The sequence below is a fragment of the Anas platyrhynchos genome, chromosome 2, assembly GCF_047663525.1.
Source record: "Anas platyrhynchos isolate ZD024472 breed Pekin duck chromosome 2, IASCAAS_PekinDuck_T2T, whole genome shotgun sequence".
In the NCBI taxonomy this organism is placed as follows: domain Eukaryota; kingdom Metazoa; phylum Chordata; class Aves; order Anseriformes; family Anatidae; genus Anas; species Anas platyrhynchos.
In genome coordinates this window covers 75,789,546-75,814,148 of record NC_092588.1, presented here as the reverse complement: position 1 = coordinate 75,814,148, position 24,603 = coordinate 75,789,546, and the positions used below count along the sequence as shown (strand labels likewise).

General features: G+C 39.0%; 1 protein-coding gene across 11 annotated transcripts in view; it reads left to right on the top strand.

The window, feature by feature from the left end:
• CTNND2 (catenin delta 2) overlaps positions 1-24,603 on the top strand; it is a 644,010-nt gene that overhangs the window by 540,298 nt on the left and 79,109 nt on the right. For all 11 annotated transcript variants that reach the window (XR_011807716.1, XR_011807715.1, XM_072034965.1 and 8 more), the window contains 3 exons: positions 13,395-13,512; positions 17,469-17,654; positions 23,224-23,397. Coding sequence is in view for 9 of the 11 variants with exons in the window: in XM_072034965.1 (XP_071891066.1) it covers positions 13,395-13,512; positions 17,469-17,654; positions 23,224-23,397 (478 nt within the window). In the remaining 2 variants the exon portion in view is untranslated. The remainder of the gene's footprint in view (positions 1-13,394; positions 13,513-17,468; positions 17,655-23,223; positions 23,398-24,603) is intronic.

Sequence of the window (24,603 nt, the reverse complement as noted above, 5' to 3'; positions counted from 1 at the left end):
TTGCAGAAAGAAGTGTATTTTTATGCTTATTCTGTACTCTAAAGCATTTTGCCTGCTTCTTTCCAATTACTCTTATGAATGCAGCTGTAATGCCAAATTTTTACTGAGAATATATGAAAAATAAAAAGGGGATATTTTTCTTGTCATGGAATTATTTTTTATGGTTATTCTTGCAACTCATGCAAGACAGACTTTCCCACAGGATTAAACAAAATAAATACAGACTTCATATTTAAGTGGGGAAGAGAAGTAGACATAGAAATGATGAAGAAATAACCTGAATTTAAATACTTCAGAAATTGCTTGAACAATTAATGTAGAGGAAGGCAATTAAGAACATCAAAACAGGCCAACTTTTAAGCATTTGAAGAAAATAATCTAGAAAATAATAGGTAGAATGAGGTTAATTGAAAACCATTTATATCTGATTAGTGCTTTTGTTCAGAATAAGATACCAAGCTGTATAGGAAAATGAAAAAACAGGAAAGACTACTTTGCAACACTGAAGCATCTGACACAGTAATTTTGAGTTTCACAGTGAATAGAGTGGGTGGCCAAGGAAGAAGAAATTAGACCAGTATGCTCCCCCCGGCCATGTAGACATTTATCTGGGAGCTGTCATGGAGAGCGATGCCTGTATTTAGCAACCTTGGTGGCTTTCTTCCCTATGAATATGTTCAGTTGCTCTTGGGTTCATGCAAAAATGAAAACCTCCAGTATCTTCTGGCAAGAAATTCCAACAAAAGCACCTCACCTAATTTTGGAACAGATAGATCACATGCAAGGAACAATGGTGCTGTACCAGCATTTGTGCTGTTCTTCTGTGTCTTGTAGGAACACCTTCATTTCTTCTAATACACACAGTGGAAGACCAGAAACCCCTTCAGACTGTCCACATCCTTTCTTCTTCCACACTCAGCTGTGTTTATTGCTATACATGATAATATCACTTAACACAGGTTAGGAAGTGCATGGCTCTCAGACCACCAGCTCCAAGCACTATTTAGAAGCCATTGCTGAAATGCTGTACACCTCCCCTTTCTTCTCCTGCTGTTGGATGGTTATTCAAATTGTCTGTTTTCTCTAGGAAACGGAATGACTCCATGGGGTTTCTTTTGCACCTAAGAGCAAGAGACCCAAATCCAGGTTAAATTCAGGTTTCTGGATTCACAAGGCCAGTGCCATTTCAGGTTCACTTCTCCTACTTAACTTCTTTGCTCTTCAAACCTCTTTCTGGCTTCCAGTCTTCCTGTAACAGATGTGATTTCTTTGGTTTTAATAACTCTTAACTAGAATTCTCTTCCTTGAACTTCACTCACTTTGAGCCCATATGTACTTTTGTCAGCCATGACTTCTTTAGGGAAGGATGTCTACAGCTCAGTTTCACTCAGCTACCATTTGTTTTTTGTTTTAAACCTGACTTGTCTGGTGCCATCTGGTGACAAACAGTTTTCCAGTTGGAGTGAAAAGTTGGTTTCTATCCACCTTCTCCATGACCATAATGACTTCATAAATTTCTGTCATATTCTCCCCGACCTGTTATCTGTCTGTCTTTCAAACCAATGAGTTCTGGCTTACTAAGTTGCTCCTAATGTGGAAATATGTAGCCTTCCTTTGAATCTTTTCCAGTTCTGCCGTATCATTTTGAGTTGAGGGGATCAGAGTTGTATACCATAGTAAGGATGATGCTCATGGTGGTACAGTGCTGTTCTCTTCTAGTTTATGTAGCTTGCCATACATCCTTACAGCCCATTTGGCTCGTTTGCCTGCTCTTGAGTGTTGTGCTATCTTTTCATGGAGGTATCTGTTATAATCCCAAGGTTTTAGTGGTCAGTTCTGAGACCAGCATATTGTAAGTGAAATCAGGAATGTTTTAATTTATTTTATCTCATATACATCACTTTACATTTATCACTTTAAATTTAAAGTCCTTCTGCAGTACTTCCTTGTTATCACTCATCTTATTATGCTGAATAGTAACTTAGTATCTTTATCAAATTTTCGTTTCATTGTTCATCTCCTGTTCCTGATAGTTTATGAATAAATCACTCCACTGGTGACCACCTTCCATTGTGAGGACTGACCATTCATTTCCTATATTTTAACGACTATCTATCCATTATCTATCAGTGCCTGCTTAGTTTCATTGAAGTCCTTTTGTTAGAAATCTTGTCAAAAGTCTTTTGAAAAGTGAAATAAATACTATCAATCCATCTGTCCCTTATCTAACATGCTTATTGCCTCTGTATTATATCTTCACAGTTCAAAGGTGGAATTGTGAATCAGCCCCCTTTATTCCTCCTAGGACATCTTACTTATTTCTGTGCCCCTAGTTCTGTATTTGATTATAGTTTGCTGTAGTTTACAGCATTTTTCAAAATGCTGTTGTATTTACATCTTTCCAGTGCTGAAATACCAAGGTGGCTTAAAGTGAGAGGCTGTACACTGTGGTTATGGCACAGACAGGTGACAGTAAAGATTGTGCTTCATCATTAGGGATTCAAAGGATGACCTCCCTAAGATTTTCAAAGTGCAACTGCAGTGTATGTTCAAGCAGAAACAAAGGCTGAATTCTACCCAATACAATCTCATTTTAATTTATACAATGTTATGCTTTTCAGTGGATGAGGCAGCCATTCTAAATTCTCAGGACTGACTAGTTTATTATGCTTCCTCGTACTTAGAGGAAACAGAAAAGACTTCACTGGAAATAGAAGTCCCCTTTTTTTCATCTCTGGATTTGCTGCAGTGGCCTTTACGAATTTCCACTCTCAAATCCGGGTGTGAGCGAGTGACAGAGTGGTGCTTAGCTGCTGGCCAGGGCCAGCCACCACACCACACTTCTGTGCAAAAGGTCTGTGACACATTTAGAGCTCCGTTTAGAGAGTTTGCTCTTTAAAGCATCTTATTAAGTTCTGGGAAAGAGTCAGGTTTGAAATGTTACAGTTCAAAATGGAGAAAAATATCTTCACATTGGCATCCTTAAACTGTTCCTGTTGTGACCTTCAGAGTCTGCACCACAGCAGCTTCTTCCCAAGGGCAGTAAGTGACACTATATTTCAGCTCTTACCAGCTGAGTGAACACCGTGGTCAAACTGAATTTCACCTCCTGCAGGTAGTGCCTTAAAAGTGGTTAAACAGCTAAGCATTAAGTGCAGTTAACCTTACGCAGTCAGATTTATGTCCAAGAAAATAAATACCAAATCTGAAAGTTGCTGCAGTTTCTTTTTTTTTTTTTTATTCTGTAATTTAAAATATTTGGTGAACAAATTGTATGCAATTCCGTCTATGGTGTTTAAATAGAAGTTGCACTTCAAATGGCAACACATAGCAAAATGTGGGCAGGCAGTTTAGAAACATTTTTTGTTTATTTCAGATATCGTTCATTGTAGCATGAACTTTCACAGAAAATATTGTATGACATAATTTTATTGTTTTGTTTTTATAGAGAAAATTCTTTTAAGATGTTTATGGCAGTGTAAGTTCTTTTTCTAGCAGGTATCTCTTCAAAACATATCAAAATAGCAAAAAAATGATGTTAGATGTCAGTTGTTTCACAGATCACACACACTGGTCATAAAAAAAGAGTACATTTAGCCTAAGGAATAGACAGATAGGCAGAAGCACAGCAATAAAAGGTACCTGTTGAGTGCTTGACTTGGTAGGCTAATTGCTCTGATGTTTTGAAAATGAAAGGTATGGCTGAATAATCAAAGCTAAATCACATTGTCATAGCATTTGATAGAAAGGTTAATAACCAAGACTGTATCCACATTAAACTGTCAGATGTTTGTCTAATTGCAAAGTATGCTTTTAAAGTGAAATTAATACCTAAGAGATAAAGATCTGAAGCCAATTTTTTTGTTGATATAAATTGTTCCTGCTTCATTAATTACAGTTGAGCTATGCTAATTAGTAGTAGAGAATTTGCCTCAAAACCTGCGTTATTTCTATCCACGTGCAGGATTGATAAATGATTACTAGTCTGTAAACCAACTTTATTTATAAGAAGGCTATAATTGGTACTGAGAACATTTAACAAGAAGAATTTTTCATGGTGATACTATTGCATGTCATAGTTTGATTTAGTGCAGTGGTAAAATGTCCTGCATTTTCCTGTTCTTTTCAAATGATACTGCATTGAACTGTCATTCAAATCAGGCAAAACTGCAAAGTAGATCTAAGGCAGTTACTGAAAAATCTATTTTCATTTACTAGTACGTCCAAACAATAAGCTGGTTTTGTAGTCACTAAAAGCCTACCAGTTAGAAAGTCATAATAATGAAGATGAACCATCTTGTGTCTTTGACTTATTGGCTAGTTTAAATTTGTGTGTTATCTGCGAAATAGCTGTTCTCATCAGCTAGTTTAGTTTTCGGCAGTAAGGAACTATTAAATAAATTCTTAGTGTACAAATCATGATTAAAAAAAATATATAATTTGTCTATAGGAATACTCCTTTTAATCTCTCTACTGCATGTCCAAAGGCTGCACTCAATACTTACAGATAAGTCAATGCAACTCAAGATCTACTCCATTATAAAAAGCCCTTAAAATTTCATAGTTGTCAGTGGACTGCTGCTGATCGTGAGCATACTTGCCTGATGGCCTGATTGCATGGCTTTGGTTGCTTCTTTTTGCTGTAAGTGTTAATACGTTAGACTCTAGCAACAACAAGTCTGAATGCGTATAGAAACAGCTGGAAGTAAGCAGAAAAGCAGTAGCTCTTATGGAATCATCTGTGACATTGCAGACCAACATAAATAATTGTAACTGCTCGCTGCAGCATACGATAGGACTGGGGATGCCAGCTTGCCACCAAGCCAAGGCTCTGTTACTGAAGGAGAGTGCTTAGCCAGTCAGACAGAAATAAAACTAGACAGCATATAAGAGAGCACACGCAGAGGAGGCCATTATCAGGGTTGGTTGTTTTTATTATTATTGTTATTATTTTAATTTAGTATGTTTTTAAATGAATACTTTGTGCATTCCAAGAAACTGAGTGGCTGAGAGAGCTGGGAGTGTTTAGAGAAGTCTCAGGGAGGACCTGAGCCATGTATATAAATACCCTACAGGAGGGTGTATAAAAGACATGGCTAGAATCTTCTCAGTGCTAGTGAGAAATAAGCCAAAAGGCCATAAGCAAACGGATCTGGACGGGCTTGGGAGGTGGGTCTGTGCAAAGCTCATGAAGTGCAACAAGGCCAAATGCAAGGTCCTGCACCTGGCTTGGAGCAATCCCAAACACAACTACAGCTGGGTGCAGAATGGACTGAGAACAGCTCTGAGGAGAAGGACTTGGAGGTGTTAGTTGATGAGCAGCTCAGCAGTGTGTGCTTGCAGCCCAGAAAGCCACCCGTATCTTGGACTGCATCAAAAGAAGTGTGGCCAGCAGGGTAAGGAAGGTGATTCTCCCCCTCTGATCTGCTCTCGTGAGACCCCACCTAGAGCCCTGTGTTGAGCTCTGGGACCCCAGCACAAGAAGGACATGAACATATTGGAGCTAGTCCAGAGGAGGGCCACAAATATGATCAAAGGACTGGAGCACCTCTCCTCTGAAGACAGGCTGAGGGAGTTGGGGTTGTTCAGTCTGGAGAAGAGAAGGCTATGAAGACCTTAGAGCAGCCTTACAATACCTAAAGTGGGCCTACAAGAAAGCTGGGGAGGGACTTTATCAGAGAGTAAAAGGATAGGACATGGGCTAATGACTTTAAACTAAAAGAGGGTAGATCTAAATTAGGTATTCAGAAGAAATTCTTCGCTCAGAGGGTGGTGAGGCTCTGGCACAGGTTGCCCAGAGAAGATGTGGATGCCCCATCCCTGGAGGTGTTCAAGGCCAGGCTGGATGGGGCTTTGGGCAACCTGTTCTGGTGGGAGGTGTCCCTGCCCATGGCAGGGGGATTGGAACCAGGTGATCTTTAAGGTCCCTTTCAACCCAGACCATTCTGTGATCCTATGATTGGGAAACATTCAAATACACAGAATGCCATTTAAACCTAAGAAAAATATATTTTATCATGAGGGTGGTCAAACACAGGAACAAGTTGCCCAGAGAGGTTCCAAAGTGCAACAGGTTGTCTGGAGCCACCTGCCATAGCTGACCCTGCGTTTAGCAGGGACCATGGACTAAACAATTGCTGTGAGTGCCTCCCAATCTCAGTTATTCTGTGATTTTCGTGTTCAAATTGTTTATGCTCAAATTCAGACACAGGAGGTAATCGGTGACAACTTGACAACATATGGCATGGTGCTTTTGGTATATTGCTGGAGCACAAAAGTTTACTTTGCTCTTCTACTTGTCTTGTTCGTGCATATTCATAGTCATATGTAAATACACTTTCTTTTTCTTTTAGTGTTAGCAATAACTCTAGAAGCGTGTCATCCCTCATGCTCCACACACACCAGAATAGCAGCAGGGCAGGAGCAAAGCCTGCCCTACAGTCACAGTTCCTCTCAACAACTTGGCTGCACTGGAGTCTTCTTTCATGACATACTCTGAGCAGCAGGCCTAGCACTATCTCAGCCATGGCATATTGCATCACTGATGGCTGTTCTCATGGTATTTCAACTAGATGTCTCATCCCAAAGCAAGGGAAGAGCTTGCATAATATCCTTTGGTCCTATAGCTAGATACATTGAGGCAGCTTGTTTCTCCTGACTGCAGACATGTCATTCTCTATGTGCTTATCCAATAGGCATCTAATGTCAGTGTCCATGTCATGTTCTGGTATGCTTTGAGTTGTCAGTGATGACGGCACGACTGGCCAAATGTTTCAGTGGGACTGCTCCTTTCAGAGTGAGCCTCTGAGCAAAACGCGTGTGAAGAAGTGCTTTGAGGGTGAGCTTTAGATGTCACAAGGTCTCAGTTCTGCCAAAGAGACTTGGTGGCCAACCATCGTGTTGCAGATGGAGTATGGAACCAAGCTGTAGTATGCACTACACATTAAGTTGTGTGATAGTTTGAGGCCCTAGACAAAGCCCTGGGTCATGCAACATAAAAAAGTCCCAGGTCTGCTGCCTTTGGTGTGAAGCAGCGATCACTGGGAGTGGTATCATAAAACATAGCCATTGACAGCCTACTTTATAGAATAGTTGCATGCTCTAAAGGGCTATCCAAGTTGAAACAGTGAGTTCATGAGCAGGAAGTTAAGAACCCATTTCATGAATTTACCAGTTCTGACTGCATCTATGTGTCAGTCTCTGTGCCTCAGGAGAACCCACCACAGGATCAGACAACTTCCGTGGTTCTTTCATAGGCATTTCTAACTCTCCAGCTCTCCCTGCTCAGCCTTTCTCTCATTCCACTGAGCCCCATGTTTCTTACGCACATGACACACAGCATGTTAGCAGGGCAATTTTCAGTACTTAAAGGTGATTGAGGCAGTCCTGCTTTCTAGCCTCCTCATTTCAGAGCAGGTCCCTTTGCAATCTTCAGTACATAGCAGAGTTCATACAGAGCACCTCACAGAGAGAGTTTCATGCAAGCCTGACATCCTTGTAGTCCACTGCATGACGGCTTTTAGGACTAAAGCTCCTCCTGCAGTGCAGCAGCCTTGATAATAACAGGAATTTATGCACCAAGTACGTGTTTACAGCTGAACAGATTAGACATTCAGTGTAATATGTAGATGGGTCAGCCTGAAAAGGCTCTTCTGGGTATGATACTGAGGATGAAATTGTGCGTGTGAGGGGGAGTTATTTTGGATGTTAAAATATGGGGCTTTCTAGCAGCTCAATGAATATGTGCTGAATAGCAAAATCTGCCTGCTGCCTCACTCAAAATTATTCTCAGGCATTTTTTTTCGCTCAGTTGCAACTTGGTTATTCAGTATTCTCCTGAGGGGTTTTCCCATGCTAGTATCCTCAGTGAAATATAAACTTAGTTCCTATGACATTAATGGCATTTTTTTGAGTTCTTGGTTTATATAAACTTTCCCCCCTCTCTGGGAAAACTCTCCTTTTTTTGGCTATTATTTCAAGTAGAAGGATGGAAAAGATTGAAGCTGTTATCTTTAGTCCTTCTTACTCAAAACTTTTTGGAATGAAGCTATACTTTGGATTCATCTTAAGTTTCATACCAAAGATAACTTCAGAGTTACTCCTAAATTAGGTTATTGCCTTTTCTGTGTCTGTCCTTTCTTATGTCACATTAGTTTATAGGAAAAAATTACATATACTGAATATTAAACATGCTTTTTCTTTTTAGCAAGGGGCCATAAGAAGGACCAATTTCATCTTTGCTAAACACAGATAATTTTTTCTCAATTATTATCGTACATGACTGCAGTCAGATCCGCAGTCTGTGGAACTGTTGCTGATACAGAAAAGGTCGAACTACTTGATGAGATCTGAGCCTGCTCAAGGAGCACGGATGCCTGTGTAGAAACTGTCTTTGCAATTTCTAGAACTACTACTGGGAGTAAGTTCAAAGTTTGCTAAGTGATCCCATATCCAGAGAGGATGACTCTCAGCACAGTGGCTTTACAGATGATCCTTCCATAGAACTCCATGTCCCTCTCTGGAGAGGACACGCAGGAGGGAAGGGATGCCATACAGAGGGATCTGGACAGGCTTGAGAGGTGGGCCTGTGCGAACCTCATGGAGTTCAACAAGGCCATGTGCAACGCCCTGCACTTGGCTTGGAGCAATCCCGAGCACAAATACAGCTGGGTGGAGAACAGATTGAGAGCAGCCCTGAGAAAGACTCGGAGGTGTTGGCTGATGAGCAGCTCAGCTTGAGCCAGCAATGCGTGCTTGCAGCCCAGAAGCTGACCGTATCCTGGGCTGCATCAAAACCACTGTGGCCAGCAGGGCGAGGGAGGTGATTGTTCCCCGCTGCTCTGATCTCAGGAGACCCCACTTGTACTGTGTTCAGCTCTGGGGCCCCCAGCGCAAGGTCATGGATCTGTTGGAGTGAGTCCAGAGGAGGGCCACAGGGATGATCAGAGGGCTGGAGCACCTCTCCTGTGAAGACAGGAGTTGGGGTCCTTCAGCCTGGAGAAGAGAAGGCTCTGGGGAGACCTCATAAGTGGCCTTCCAGAGCCTAACGGGGGCCTACAGGAAAGCTGGGGAGGGACTAGTAAATGTATTTACTAATTTATTTATTGGAGGCACTGGCACATGTTGCCCAGAGAACCTGTGGATGCCCCATCCCTGGAGGTGTTCAAGGCCAGGCTGGATGGGGCTTTGGGCAACCTGGTCTGGTGGGAAGAGTCCCTGCACATGGCAGGGGCATTGGAATTTGATCTTTTAGGTTCTTTCCAACCCAAACTGTTCTATTCAATGCCTTAGTTATCTTACAGTTTTTAGAGGAAAAGACTCTAAAGGAGAGAGAAATTGCTTAGCACCACCCATCTTCCACCACCTCAAATCTCACCAAATTCGTTGAATAACTAAGGTAAGCACTAGGACTGACAGGAATCAGGTATGTGTTGTGCAGTGAATACCTCTGTACCACCCAGTTTGTATCTGTAGAACATTGGATTGACATCCCCATTTAGTATGTCTGGAGGGTCATACCTTCTGTTAGTTATCAGGCGATGACATGATAACTGTGATGCATCTTCCCATAAAACTGAAGCTGGATTATTGTAGTTCTCTTTCTATCTGTAGATTATTAGCAGAATTGCTCAGCCACTATTCAGAAAGTAGCAGAGTGATGAGCTCTTGTTCAGACTCTCTGTTCTTGGTGTTCTTCTCTTGAGAACAAGCTGTTTACATTAGCTGGTCTTTGGAGGTCTGAGTAAGACTTTCTGATTAACCTGAGAGTTACTCTTCAGTACTTTGTATTCTTGGTATTCCTGTGTGGGTGAATTCAATTTGAGATTAATTTGACTAGTTTATGGAGGTCTAAAGTGCTCCTTGTCCTAGATTCAAAATGTCAGCTTGCACCTGATAAATCTGTTCTTGCATATACCCTGTGAACAGAGCTTCCACACAGAAAGAAAATACACCAGGCAATCAAGCTTTTGCTGGTCTGTCTTTGTGATGGAAAACTATTTTTTTCCTGAAAACTTGTGCATTGTATCTCCATATCCTTTTAAAATCCAGAAAACATAGTTTCACCTTTAAAACTATTTGGAGACTGACACTGGAAAAATATGTGTTTACTTAGTGGGACATGTTACTGCTGGTAGACAGTACTAATGCTCCATTTGATGGTTTGCACAGTGACCTGTAAATTCACCAGTGGCAAAGCATGTCTTACTCCCTGCCACACTGCCAGCTACAGCTTGTTTGAGTTAACAACTAGAAATAAGAAAATTAAGATGGCAGGGGGCTTTCTTTGTCAGGTTGAGTAACCTGGAACTTGTTTCTCTTGCACAGAACTTCATAGCCCAAACATGGTTGTGGTTATGTTAGTGCCCTTCTGTAAAAGATCTCAGTTAGCAATGATTTGCAAAGTTGGGGATATGTTTCCTTCAACAGAGGTGAAAGGGGAATAATTAGATAATGCAATATACTTCTTTTTAAGTAATCAAATAATTATTTATACCTACGTGTTCATGTGAAGTTTGGATTTGTCTTGTTTTTTAAGCTATTTCAAATCTAAATAAATGTGCTAGATCTTGGGAGAGCTGCAGTAGCTGTAAGCTGTATTCAAGAGGTGGTACTGAATCTACATGGAGACTTTTAAAAAAAGGAGAAGCAGTCATGGGAATTCAGCATATCCACCTTATGATTACAGAACCAGCTGGAGCATAATGAGGAAAGATGATAAACTGTAAAAGTGAACTTGACAGCTCCTCCATACAGGGTGAAGAAGTGCATTTTCTGTGCAAGATGTGCCCCTGGTGTGTCTGTATAAAGGCTTCATATTCCTTGCTTAGCTAGAAGTGAATGAGGCAGACAGCTCGCAGCTCAGGGACTAGAAGGTTGTCTGTATCTGTATTGCTGGCTTGTTGGGGGTTTTCTGGTGAGCTTGGAGAGGAGCTGAGAGGCTTCCAGTCTAGGCAGGCTCTGGTGACATGCATTTGGCCATGCTAGAGAGAAGGAGAAATCACCTCAGTGAAAAGACTAGGGAGAATGTACCTCTCTGCATTTACTGGCCTGTGGTTTTGAAAGCTTGCACTCAGCATATGCAACTTAAGAAAATGAAAAAGCCTGGACATGCAACGGTAATAAAAAATGCTACATCTAGTGCTGTTTAAAGGGATTTGGTAATATTTTATTTTTTTTAATGATACTTCCTCAGTATCCTCTTATTTTAATTTGTACAGTTACTCCATTTGCAGTATTCTTTCAGGGCTGGATACAGCTTTCTTTCTCTTCCTGTTTTTCTTTATCTTGCCAGAGGGTAGTAGAGTAGAATTTTAGATAAAAGAAGTCCACTAATCCCCTCTTCTCCTCACCACCCACCCTCCACCCCCAGTGGACTTTTCAGATCCACAGCTCTGCTTGTCCTACTTTTGCTTCCCTTCAGGAATTTCAGGCAGAGCTGCTGAAAGGGGACATTCTACTCAAAATGTACTTAAGCTAGAGTCTCCAGCACTGCAAAAGCATAGGCACTGTTTGAGGAAAGCCATACACTATAATTTTTATCTCCTGATTTTTGTCACCCAAAGGGGGAGTCAGAAGATTTCCATCACTCAAAACAGAGAGCTAATGAAAGATTTTTTTCTAGCTAATGCTTTTTGGATGACAGAAGAGAGTTTCCTCCTGAGTTAGAAGAAAACTCATCTACTGCTTCTGTAGCAGAAGAAGGGAAGAGGCGTTGGGTTCAGGGATCAGAAGAACAAGATGACATAAAACTTGCCAGAACACAGAACTTGCAAGCCATTACTGAGGGCACATTTCTGATGTGTGATGCAGGGAGAAGTGTGGAGTCTCTAGGAGAATGGAAAGCATGAATTTGTGTCCTGGCAAGATAAAGGAATCAATTCTGGTTACCGCTCCTGGACTGTATGTTTTACATGGGACTGTCTGCATACATGAAGGGAAGAGTATTGAATTAATTGAGGCAGCTTGTGTGGGGGAGAGCAGGGCTGATTAGGACAGTGTGGGGTGGCAAGTATAGCTTGAAAATCACATGTGCTTAGGGAGTAGAATCAATTAGGAACCTGCATTGAAGTGATTGAGGGATGGTCTAGTTATGAGAGTACTTGATTAGGAAAAATCTTTGGTGCTTTGTTGGAATGGAAATGCTCTTTTTTTGGATGATAAGGAGGCAGAACAGAAGTAGATAGAGCAAAGAACTGAAAGGAAACCTTAAGTTCTCTCACCTTCCTCCACCTAAAATTTATTCCCTTCTTCCAGGATTCTTATCTTCTTTCTGCCTTTGATACAAAGGCAATTTAAAATAGAGTAAAAGAAAGAAAGTGCTTTCTTTTTTCCCAAATCAAATAGCCAATGTCCTCTTTTCCATTTCCGTACATTCAATATTGAGTACCTAGGGCTGGTGTGAGTGCCTATCTGTTCTTGCTTTGTATAAACTTCAGGAGTGGGGAGAGGAGAGCTATGGATGAGCACCTCAGATGTCTACCCTTACTGATGGAAACCATCTGAAAAGTTTCACCCCATCCCTGAGACTGCTACTTCATCCATTTCCAATCAGAACCGCTGCACAAATTTGAATACAAGTTTTCTCAGTTTTTCTTGATGTTAACAAGTACAGATTCTATTTATATATGCACATTCATACAGAATTGTCTTTTTATATCAATATTTTGAACTTTATAACACATTATATTATTCAGTAAAATTTGTTTCAGTTGTGTTTCTATAAAGACGTTCAGAAAGCCCTGTGGCCCTCTCTGAGAAACAATTATTATAAGATGAGGTTTTGAATTTTGCAATGTAAAACAACTTGCAAATTATGATGTAAAGAGAAGATTTTGGCATCCGTGTTCTCTCAGAAAGAGAGAAAAGGAAATACTCAAGTAAAATGAGAAACAAGCAATACCAGGTGTTTTATGTTATGCTTTGATAATCTCTTTCTCACAGGTTAAGAGCCCCAACTACTGGGCTCTTCAAATCCTAAGAGATGTCTTTGGCAAAACCTGTAGACTTGTCAAAGCTTGATTTATATGTACATATGCACATTTAAAAACACTTTTTCATAAATATAAAACCATTCTTTACAAAGAAAAAAAAAAGAAGAAAAAGATAAATGATCAGCTCTTCTACAAATTATAGTAAGATGAGTCTCAGCTCAGGTAGGTGCATGCTGCTTGGCCTCTTAGCCCTTTCTTGTGGAGGACCTGATGACTTCCATTTGCTCCCCTCTGTGTTACATTTCCGGAACTCATTCACAGCTGTCTTCATTATTCACAGCTCTGAACTGATGAAAGGAGAAGAAACAAATGTTTTATCTGTATGTTAATTGCAAAAATGTTTGAGGAGGGGCAGTGGGCATGGGAGCTGTGCAGGTGGTGACCTTTGCTGTTGCCTTGCAGGAATGTCAGCTCTGCTGGAGAGGAGGCCCGCAGAAGGATGAGGGAGTGTGATGGCCTGACGGATGCATTGCTGTACGTGATCCAGTCTGCTCTGGGGAGCAGTGAAATTGATAGTAAGGTTTGTCATCTTTGTCTTTTCAGAAGCAAGAAATACAGATATTCAGGGTACCTCAGGACTATATAGTGACAGTTTAAAAAAAAAAATGCATCACAAGGGGTGGCTTAGCAAAGAGTAGTTTAGTCCATGTTTTTCTTTTCCTTCTGTTGAGCTGTGTATTTCTGTGTGCTAAATATTGGATTTGTGTCTAGCTATGTAGCGTGTGCAGGTAATCATGTCTTCCTTTCACTTGGATTATTAACAGAAAAAATGTAATAACTGCTTTAAGAGCAAATGTCATACTCCAAGTAAATGTCCTTATACTACTCTGCCAGGGTTACCTTAAAATTGATTTCCAATACCTAGTATGAGACAGACCTAATAATAGTGTGATAGGCTTAAAAGGCAAATGAAAAAACAAAAACAAACAACAAAAAAAGGTGGACAATTAATAGGCAATTTCACAGTGGTACCAACGTGATTTCTTCTTTGAAGAGGATCAATGAATGCTTTCAGTAACTCTTTTAAGATGTATTTTTATGTCAACTTCACTTCTTTGAAAGTACTAGGATATGGACATGATCCTCCAAAGGTGAAAGGCACTGCTTAATTAAAAGGACATCAAGAACTTAGAAACTGAAGGGCTGTGGTATATCAAATACATTAAAGTATTCCAGAGAAGAAGGAAAAGGCTAGCTTCAAATACTTTTTGCATTCAGTATATGGTGCTAAAGTAATTCTAATTGTTGCTTTAGGACAACCTTGGTCAAATTACCAATCCTTAAGAATCAGAGTAGTGTGTCCTTTTACTTAGCAAAGTTTTAAAGCCTCCTGGCTTTGTATTTCTGAATGACCTTTCACAGAGTTGTCTATGAACTTCTGGTATTTTGTAGACTGGAGAGGGAAAAACCCCAGAACTTTCTGTTTGTTAGCTAAACCGAATAGGTGAAACTTGCTCAGACATCCAGGGGACAGAGGAAGGAATAACAAAAGGTTTGTAGCACGCAGTGCAGGTCTGGCAACAAAAGACCCCAAACCCACCACAACTGAGTAGTCTAGGGTAGGCTTTCCATTAGCAAACCTTTAGTAGAGTAGTAATGACCGAATGAGGCTCGCCCGCAAAGTAGGCACCACACTTTCAACAGTGCCCTGAGCAAACCCAGCAGCCACCTTCCTGCCCCTTAGTGCCACCTCCTGCAGAGCAGCCCAGAAATGTGGGGGTGATTTTTGCTTCATTAGCTTTGGAAAAGCTGAACTGGGAGTTGTTTCAAAGCTCTCTGATTCAGTTTGTCTATTAGAAAGAAGTTTGGGGGGCATCAGTGGAGCAGACCAGGAGGTAGATTGAGGAGTAGGGAAGAAAGCAGGTTGCTCACCATCCCACGGCTTAGCTGCTGCTCTTTCAACAATTTCTTTGTAGGTTACTAGGCTGATTTTAAGATTGTTATACTACTAAAGGGACTAAATAAGGAGCACAGTAAGCTCCCTGTTTTGCCTCTTATCAATAATATGCAATGCTCTCTCTATGCCCTCATATGTAACTGTTGTGGACTTGGTAAAAACTGTAGGCTAAATCATATTGAGGAAAAAAATGAGGACATGAGACAGAAATTATTCTCCCTGGCTTAGTAGTTTTAACCTCTTGTCCAACAGGTTTTCAACTCTACGATGTAAAGCACTTGTGCAGTTAAAGAAAAAAACACCATACTGTTGCCTCTTGTCTTGCATCCTTTTCACAAAGTAGAAAGTAGTTTTAATTAAACTTAATAATTTAATAACTGGCTCTAAATCATCTTGTAATCTAGTTACAAAAATGCTGCTGCTATAACAATTTTATAGTTCTTTTTTTTTTTTTTTTGGAATTGTAAATGTCATTTTCCAAATGCCATGACAACTGTGCTACTAGACAATTTTATAGTAGAGTTATTGACAAAGAACTGAATGCTGAAAAACAGGTCCCTGCTCTTGCAGACTCCAAAAGAGGGTGTGGGACTTGTAAGCACAGGCAGAATTGATAAACGATTCATGCAGGTGCAGTTAAGAGTGCATAAATCTTATCAACATTATGAACATCTTGGCAGTGGTATCTTCTAGTAAGAAAAAGCTATGATACTTAATGATGTTAAAAGTGAGTGAGTTAGGTGTGGTTACGTGACAAAGCTACTGTTCTTAATTAAATTTGATCTATTAAAGAAGAAAGGCTGCCAAACTTGTATTTCAGCCCTTTTTGATGAAGCTGAAGACTGTAGGAATGAGGAATGTAAGGTCCTTTGAAAGTTCAGAGCTATAAATCAGAAAGAAGTGAGGTCTGTCCAGCTACATGAGTAAACCAGCTTTCTTGTCTTATATGAGTTTACCCAAATGACAAAGGTATCGGTTGCCTTTGAGGCCATGTCAGTTTCTGTTGTGAGGTAAAATTGTCCTCATGGTGGACTCAGCAAGCTGTTTTTTGGCAGAATGAGAACATAAAGAGTGAAAACTACTATTAGTAAGAATGGGAAATAAAATATCAATCCATAATCAACAAACACAAAGCTGCAATTTCAGCAAGTTATGGCTGGACAGGTGTAACTATTAACAACAGTGAATAAAATTCAAATATGGAAGTATTAAAGAAGAGTAAGAGGCAACAAACTTTTTTAAAATTTATGGTCACTATAAGGTCATAGCTTCCAGGTATGGAAGGTACTAGGAGGTTTTACACTTTTATTTATATATATATTTTATACGTGTTTATGTGTTTGACTGGGGATTTCAAATCAGTGCAAGTGTAATGTGAAGTTTCATTTACTCAGAAAATGATAATAATCCTGTCAGGAGAAGTCTTTTCAATACCATCTCAGAATAATGTCATCTCAAAAACTGTGTGCCAAATGCATACCTGGCATAATCTCATACAATACATAGAAGTAAATGAAGCTCCATCTGCTTGCCTTGCTGGTGAACATGGCAGAGTAGGATAGAGCTGAAAACTCATATTCATTCTGTTCTGGGTCAATGGAGCATCAGAGCTGGGCTGTAGTGACTATCACTTTTTTTTTTTATCTCCACAGAGCATTAGGAACTGTTGAAACAGATAAAGATAGATTTTTCTTTTTTGAAAACCATGCTCTCCCTGCCCTCAGAAATTAAGCAAGATTCTTCTTACAATGATAGTCAAAACAAATTGAACCAGGTAAATGAGTAGGCTTCAAGGAAGTCTAAAATTGAACTTGTTTTAGAATTGCAGAAATTCTGCTGAATTATCAGTGCCATAGTTTTCCTCCACTGGGTCTCAGTCCGTTTCTGGATGTTCAGCAATATCTTTTGCACAAGGCCCAATCTATTTGGGGGACAAATGAATGAAAGGGAAGGGCTATTCACAAATCACTTGCAGCCTAGCTAAAAGCAAGAGTCCTGAAATTCATAGTCTTACTTCTCAGCCTTGGGAAACGTGATTTGTTAATGCTACAAGTACTTCTGAAACAGTACTCAGATCCATATTTTTTTTTCTGGTAATTTTCATAGAATTGATGGCAGAAATAAATGTTATTTCTGGATTAAAAGCAAACAAACGTACAAAACTGTTGACACTTTCTGTGTAGCATTTTCTGTTTACCAAAGTGGGAATTCACTGGCTTTCTCTGTGCATTCGCATTCTTTTGATCACTTTTAACCTTGGCTTCTGTTTCACATAAGGCTTCAGCATGAAGTTTTGAAAGACAATTAAAAAATCGTGGAAAAAATATTGCCCATATTGCTGTTTTCTCTCTTTCTCTCCATAAAAAGAGGGTGTGAGATAGTGCCAATTTTTTCTATATCTCTTAAGCAGTGGTTACTCAGGAGTAAGTTTATGAACAGATAAAAATTGTGCTAGGAAAATGTATGTGCAGAGATTAGTGATATTTTGTCTGCTTTGTATACAGAGTGAGCAAGGGAAGGATTTTAATTTTTTCTGTTTTTCTTTGTTGTATTTTTTTTCTTTTTGTCACACTTTTCAGACCGTTGAAAACTGTGTGTGCATTTTGAGGAACCTCTCATACAGGCTAGCTGCAGAAACATCTCAGGGACAGCAGATGGGAACAGATGAACTTGATGGATTACTCTGTGGCGATGCCAATGGAAAAGACACGGAGAGTTCAGGGTGCTGGGGGAAGAAGAAGAAGAAAAAGAAATCACAAGATCAGGTAATGAAAGTTACTTGCGATTGCATTGCAAGTAGCTGAAATGCCTGTCATGACAATATTAATAATTTATGCACTGTATTAGAAATAAAGTACATAGGGCATAATATGCAAAACTGTTGCCTTTGTTAATTAGCTGAGAGCTTACAGCAGAGTATGGTTCTGCAGTAATGAAAATAAATATATTTGCTTAACAGAGCTCCATGTTACACGTTGGCACCTGGAAACTGTAGTCATGTGTATACTGTGAATGGAATAAGTACTGTAAACTGCTCAGTCAATTAAAGGAAACTATTAATGATTAAAAGTTAGCTTAACATTCAGATGTAATCTGCATCCATAGCCATGTGTGTAGAGTCCTTGGTACAGACAAACATCAGGCTTATAATTAGAATTATAGAATCAGAAATCATCTAAGTTGAAAAAGACCTTTAAGATCAATTCTAATCATCCACCTGACCTCACTAAACCATGTCCCTTCAAGCCATGTCTGCACATCTCTTGAACACCTCTAGGGGACTCCACCACGCCCCGGGCAGCCCATTCCAGTGCTTGACCAATTCAGATATATGTATTTGTTTCAAAGTTAGTCTCGTACTCTGCCTTTGCATTTTAAGAGGAAATTGTAGAGGACTGAATCAAGGGATGTGAGTGAATGTTGTACATGTTTTGACATAATTAATGTTAGCGAAGACTGAGAATTATGGTCTTTAATTTTCTCAAGTTATTTGAGGTACAGTGGGTTTTTGGTTTAGGTGCATTGAAAGTGTGTTTATTTCATTACTTTCCCATTCTGACAGAAAAACTGGGGAATGCTGGCAATGATATTACAGACCTTGTTTTATCACACTAAATAGCAATGAGAATGGCTGCTGATTTGTGAAATTTTTCCAGTGACTTGGCAGCAGGTAGTTCTCCATCTCTTACTAGACCTACTCCTTTCTGTTACTACTTATTTCTCGTTCAGATTGCTCAAAGGTAATATTCATTTGAGCAAGCAATTAGGCAAACAGGGTACTTGAATAAATGATATAAACAATTATTGAAAATATTCCAGATTTCATAAAGGCAAAATCTATTAATGTGGAAGAGTTGTAGGAACATTAACAAGCTAAGATTCAGGTGCTGAAAAATGCAGTGGCCATGACTAGTAAGATTTTAATTTCACCTGTTCTTGTAGTTAAACACTGCAGTCATTAGATAGCTGGCATTTATTATGGCCTTTTGGGGGGATTCCTGTGTTAGGCTGCAATGAAATTAGAGTGCCAAATCAAACTAAGTTCATCCCATAAACCAGTCATCATCCCTGTTCCTGAATTAAGAGTTCCCACAAACTACACTTGCAGTTATCTAAAGTGCAGAAAGAAAAATAGCATGTCTGGATATGAATGGGTCGAACTGTAACACACCTGTCTTTCTTTTGTCACTTAACTTCAGATTTCTGCTCTTTACAGCACTGGCCAGTGCATCTCTTGGACAACAGTTTCCCAAAGAGATTGTTGGACTGACATACCTAGGGACAGCTGGCATAGACTTCCACAGTCACTAGGATATGCAGGATGAGAAATCATTGTCCTGTTTGTTTAAAAGTCTTTGGAATTTCAAAAAATGCTTTTGGTGAGGACTGTTAAATTGCTGATACAAATTTTTATTTATTTTTAATGCGGATACAAAGAGCATAACTACAGCATAATAAGAGTATCTTAAATGCCTACGATCACTGGAGAAAGTTTTTAGACATTAATCGATTTTGTTTGGTTGTGGTTCTTTTTTTTCCCCTAGATATTCTTGTTTTAATAGTCATATTTTGTATAGGAAAATGTCTATGTTTAATAAATGAAAATGAAATCACTTGTTATCAGAGGTAAAAGACATTTATATTTTGATACTCTTTAATAACACCTCCTAATTTGCATTTTTAGTGGGGAAAAAATAGAGAACACTGAACTCTTACAGAGTTGAAACCTTTCCAGTTATTCAGTATAATCCTGCAATAAACATGTTTTTTATTAAAAGAGAAATAATGTGATAGATAATTGGTTGTGTGGCACGGAGAAGCACCTCAGTGAGAGATCTTTTGCTCCTCTCAAAGTTCCTTAGAAATGTGAAAACTTGAAAAACTTATTAGAGTACTCTAACTCTCAAAAGTCTTGAAGTTCTTAAAGATTTTTATATTCAGCTTTTTATTCTTCTTGACTTTCATCTCTTCTTGGCACCAGTTTCAGGAAATGAGAGATTCGTATCTTACCCACATAACGAACAGTTTGTCAGCTTCAGCCACAATATATGTGGGTAATTTCAGCTGAAGCAGGGAAGCCTGGAAAGAATACTTGTTTATGACTTGCTTCCTCCTTAGCATAAGCTAGGAAGAGTAATTGAATATAGTTGTCTTCTTTTTCAGAGGTGCCTACTACATCCATAGCCTATCTCAAATAGACCTTATTGATCATTCCTGATGGTCTGCAACAACACAGTAACTGTTCCAGTAATTCACTGGTTAGAGTCATTTAACACACTGCCTCGGCTCATTAATATTGAGCAAGGTGAACTACAGAGCAACTTCTGCCACATCTTAGCCACTGTTTGAGAAAATGTATTGTTATATCATTTTGGGGAAATTGCCTTTTTTGACTTGGGAAGTTGATGTTTATATCTATAGAAAAGAAAATAAATGGGTGAAGATCAGGAGAATTTCTTTAGCGATAACTTCTTTTCTGACCTGTGTTAGTCCCACATGCCTCGTGTCTCAGGTGAGGCGCTGGTCTCATCTAGGAGGAAGATGCCAGAAGCCATTAAGCCCTTCCATGAGTTTAGATGAGATCACACACGCAGGAGGAAAGAGCTAAGCGTGGAAATAGGGAGAGCATAAAAGGTCATGGATGTTTTTGCCCTCTGCCTCCCAGAAAGGATCAGAACCTGGCTACAGGAGCATCTTTTTTTGTGACCCTTTGTTGCATGACCTTTAAGAAGCTACCACAGGCGCAGTATGTATGCTGTGCATGATTAGCAGTTAACCCCTGCCTGTGCGTGCCACTCAGCTGCTCCTGGCACACACATACCAAGTCTGAAGAACAGTGCAGGAGGCTTAAGCAGTGCTTCACCGCCTTTACTGCACCCGTGCCACATGTGCATGTGAGGTACCAAACCCTTCGTCACCCCTCCAGTGACTCTGAGGCATCACAGTGTTGAGAAAAGGTCTCCCACAGACATTTTCCTTCATAGTTGGTGATAAATTTATGTGATTATGTACTAAAAGTGAGTAGCAAGAACAGCAGGGAAATGCAGTAATCTGTCACACATTTTTTAAAAACACTTTCTCATTACTGGGAAGAATGGCAAAACCGCGTTAAATATTAATTTTTCTGCAATTATGATTCCTAGTGCATTATATGTACCAGTACAGCATGAGCACATATACAGCTCTATTCACATCAGCTGATTTTCACTGATTTTCAGCAGTCCTTGGGATTGTATGAGTGTAAATACCTGAGTTTGTTTGTGGTTTTTTTTTAATTATATCCCCACATGTGCACAAAAATATATTGGATAGATCTGATACATTTGATACATGGTAGGTACTTTGTTCCTGAAATAGTATAATAAGTACCCTGTGCAAACTCTGTTCAGTTGTATAATGCATCTGCGATACATGCAAATTGGAATGAGATGGATGAAGACCTGAACTTGTGCCCTCGGACATCACAAGTCAATCATTAGTGGACTTACTAAGCCCAGATTTGGTGTGAAGTCAGATTTGATCTGGAAGACATGTTTTTCATTTGTTTTCCAAAAAGTTCTGACAGTGCAAATGATTGAATTCCAAGAGTTAAAATAAGAAGCAGGTTTTTATGTATTTTTTATGAGCTGGCAAGAGGACGTTTCTAGCAAGAATGGTGATTTATATGGACTAAATTGGAGAACAGTGTCATATACAGTGAAATGAACCTATTGGTTTAAAGGCAGAATTTAATTGAAAAAAAATCTTAGAATAGCCCTATAACACCATTTTTTTAAAGTGACTTTTTTGTTCCAGAAGGCAGTTTTCCTCTTGTTTCCCAGCCACAGCTGGGTATTGCTGTGCCAATTCTCTTAAACTATAGTAACTTTTGGCCAGTACAGTGAGTTTTATATCAGAGCAACTTTCTGGTTTTGAGTAATAGCTCGTGTGTTAAACAGTCCCACTAGCTTTCCATTTTGGTGTTTTACTTTAATTCAGAAAAAAAAAAAATAGTCTTGATTCTCAGAAGTAATCTAGCAAAATCTTGTTATGATTGATTAAGATATGTTAACTGTTACTGGATAAGGCTTCATTGTCCTTTAGATTATACATGGATTTCTAAAATTAGCTTAAATAAAATTATAGTTTATACTTCTTGAAAATGAGAGAATCTAGGTCTTTCCCAGTGTGAATACTGTTGTTGTTATGAATCATAACTGATTAAATCAACTAGGAAAATTAACAGTTGCAAATCAACACAAGAAATTAATTTTCCTGTGCTAACTTCGTATGTCTAGTAGATATTTAATGTTCTGATACATATTTTTGATCTACATAATCACAGTGGGCACTAAAAGCTTTATTTTGTACCACAACATGAAATCTGTACATGTCAGAGGTGTTATAAAAAAAGACTGTATTAAAAAGTCAAGGCTTGGTTTTAGTAGGGGTATTAAGGCTGTGAATTTTCTAAATCCATTTATCAGTGCAAAGCAAAATACACATTTACTGCGTATGTAGATAAAAATCATGTATTTAAAATATCATTAAAAATGTATTCCACAAATTACTTTTGTTTAGAAAAATAAAAGTGGTCCTTGAATTTCCTTCTTTTAAGATGTTTCATGCTTAAGTGCAAGTTTTGTGCATTCCAGTAGAAAGGTAAATCAGTGTTCTTCTAGAATAAGGTTTCTCTTTCCAGTAGGAGTAGCTTTTATGCAATATCCAGCTTGTTGTCCAGGTTTTAATATCGACTATTTTGGATATCAGGCTAGGATCGTTTTCATGACAAAACACTGTATTTGGTTGGAGGAAGAGTGTATTATTGTGAGAGTTGGTCCTACCAAACAAATCACCAAATGCATGCAGAACACATGCAGGCATTCAGAAGTTACATGGCTGGGGAAGATTTACACCTCAGCCATGCTTGGGCCTGTCAAGGGATGGCATGCTCATGCCCTTGAATGATTTAGTTTTCTAGAGTTGTTATTTTTTCCCTCTCATGAAACTAGAGATTGCAGAGAACTGATCCGATCTCTTCCTGTGCAAGTTCTAGATTTACCTCTTAATACACTTATGTTCAGTTGATTTCTGTTCCCAACCAAACAAATAAATGTCAGCTAGCTATGTCACTGTGATTTTTGCCAATGCTACAGCTCTTCTGTAAAGAGTGTTCTGTAGGAAATTTCATTTCCCTATGAAGAACCATCACATGAAATGCTAAAATTGAGTGTTTGCTTGTGTGCCTGCAGATGCCTACATGCACACACATACGAGGTGTTATAGCTTCAACTGAGACAGCTCTCAAGTATGTCACTGTTTCTTGCTGACAATCTGATTTTTATTTTCCCACAGTGGGATGGAGTAGGACCTCTCCCAGACTGTGCAGAACCACCCAAAGGAATCCAGATGCTGTGGCACCCTTCAATAGTCAAACCCTACCTCACACTTCTTTCTGAGTGCTCAAATCCAGACACGCTGGAGGGGGCAGCAGGGGCACTGCAGAACTTGGCTGCTGGGAGTTGGAAGGTAGGAATATTGACCTGATAAGTTTTTCTTTTTAATTCAGAACTTTCTACAAATGACAGCAAATTGTTGGTATAAGTTTATCTGAGTGCTCCTGATAGTGGAATAACTCTCTGTTTTCACAGAACTATCTGCAGTCAAAGCTGAGATAGTATTTTAAGTCTTCTGAATTGATACAGATAATCATATCATAGGAAAAGTCAGCACACAGCAGTGAAAATCACATTGGTCAAGTATGAAAAATTGCTGCTGAAAAACAATATCCAAATGTGGAGATGCAGCATCTTTATGAATCTGTAGTGGCAGAACCATGAAAAATGAGTCAAAAATATCACCAGTGACAATCAGATGAAACCATATTATTTTGTCACTGCAGAAACTGGTTGACATTTTGTTTCCTATGAGAAAGTAGGCAGGAACATAACAAGATATAAATTAAATGATGCCAACACAAATAATTTCATCACCTACTTTTTTAAAATATTAAGAAATTATTAACATATGTCAACAGAATGAGTAAACGTGTACAATTAGCAAGAAAATGTTTAGTCAAAGCACTATGTTCCAGCGAATTCTACTTTTGAGTTGTAATCTAATGATCCATTTTTCCCTCTCCAATTATTTCTGGTGTACTGAGGAAAAAAAATAAGAATTCATTTACTAGATTTAGAAAATATTCCTGGATTTAAAATAAATCGGTAAAATCAGAGATAACAGATGAGCTTGATTTACTTTTTAGGGCAATTTCTTCATCCCTTTTCTGATGTCAAACTGATTTGATTGGGTGAAAGTACTATCTATCTAATCCTGTTGTATAAAGGTAATGCATTGGTTTACTCTCCATGGGAAGTTTTAATATTTACAATGAACACATACGTGTATGTATAGGGAAATGCAGTTATGAAAGTGAGGTCTTAGAAGGTGTCCTGTTTGGTTTTAAGCATGTGGTCATTCGTATGTGAAGTGTGTATAAGTACCAATTTCAGTAAGTGTTAATTTCGAAATATTAGACCTGAGGCTAATGAATGTCATTTTTTTTTCCCATACAATTTTATTGGAAGTTGAGTTGGCACATTCAGCAGATCTTTAGAGGCTGATTGTGTTTTTTTTGAGTACTGCATTCCACCAAACTTATAAAATTCCTTTGACTGTTGCATTCAATGACATGATGAAGTGAGTGAAAAGTCTCTGTCCAGTGGTTTTGCCCTA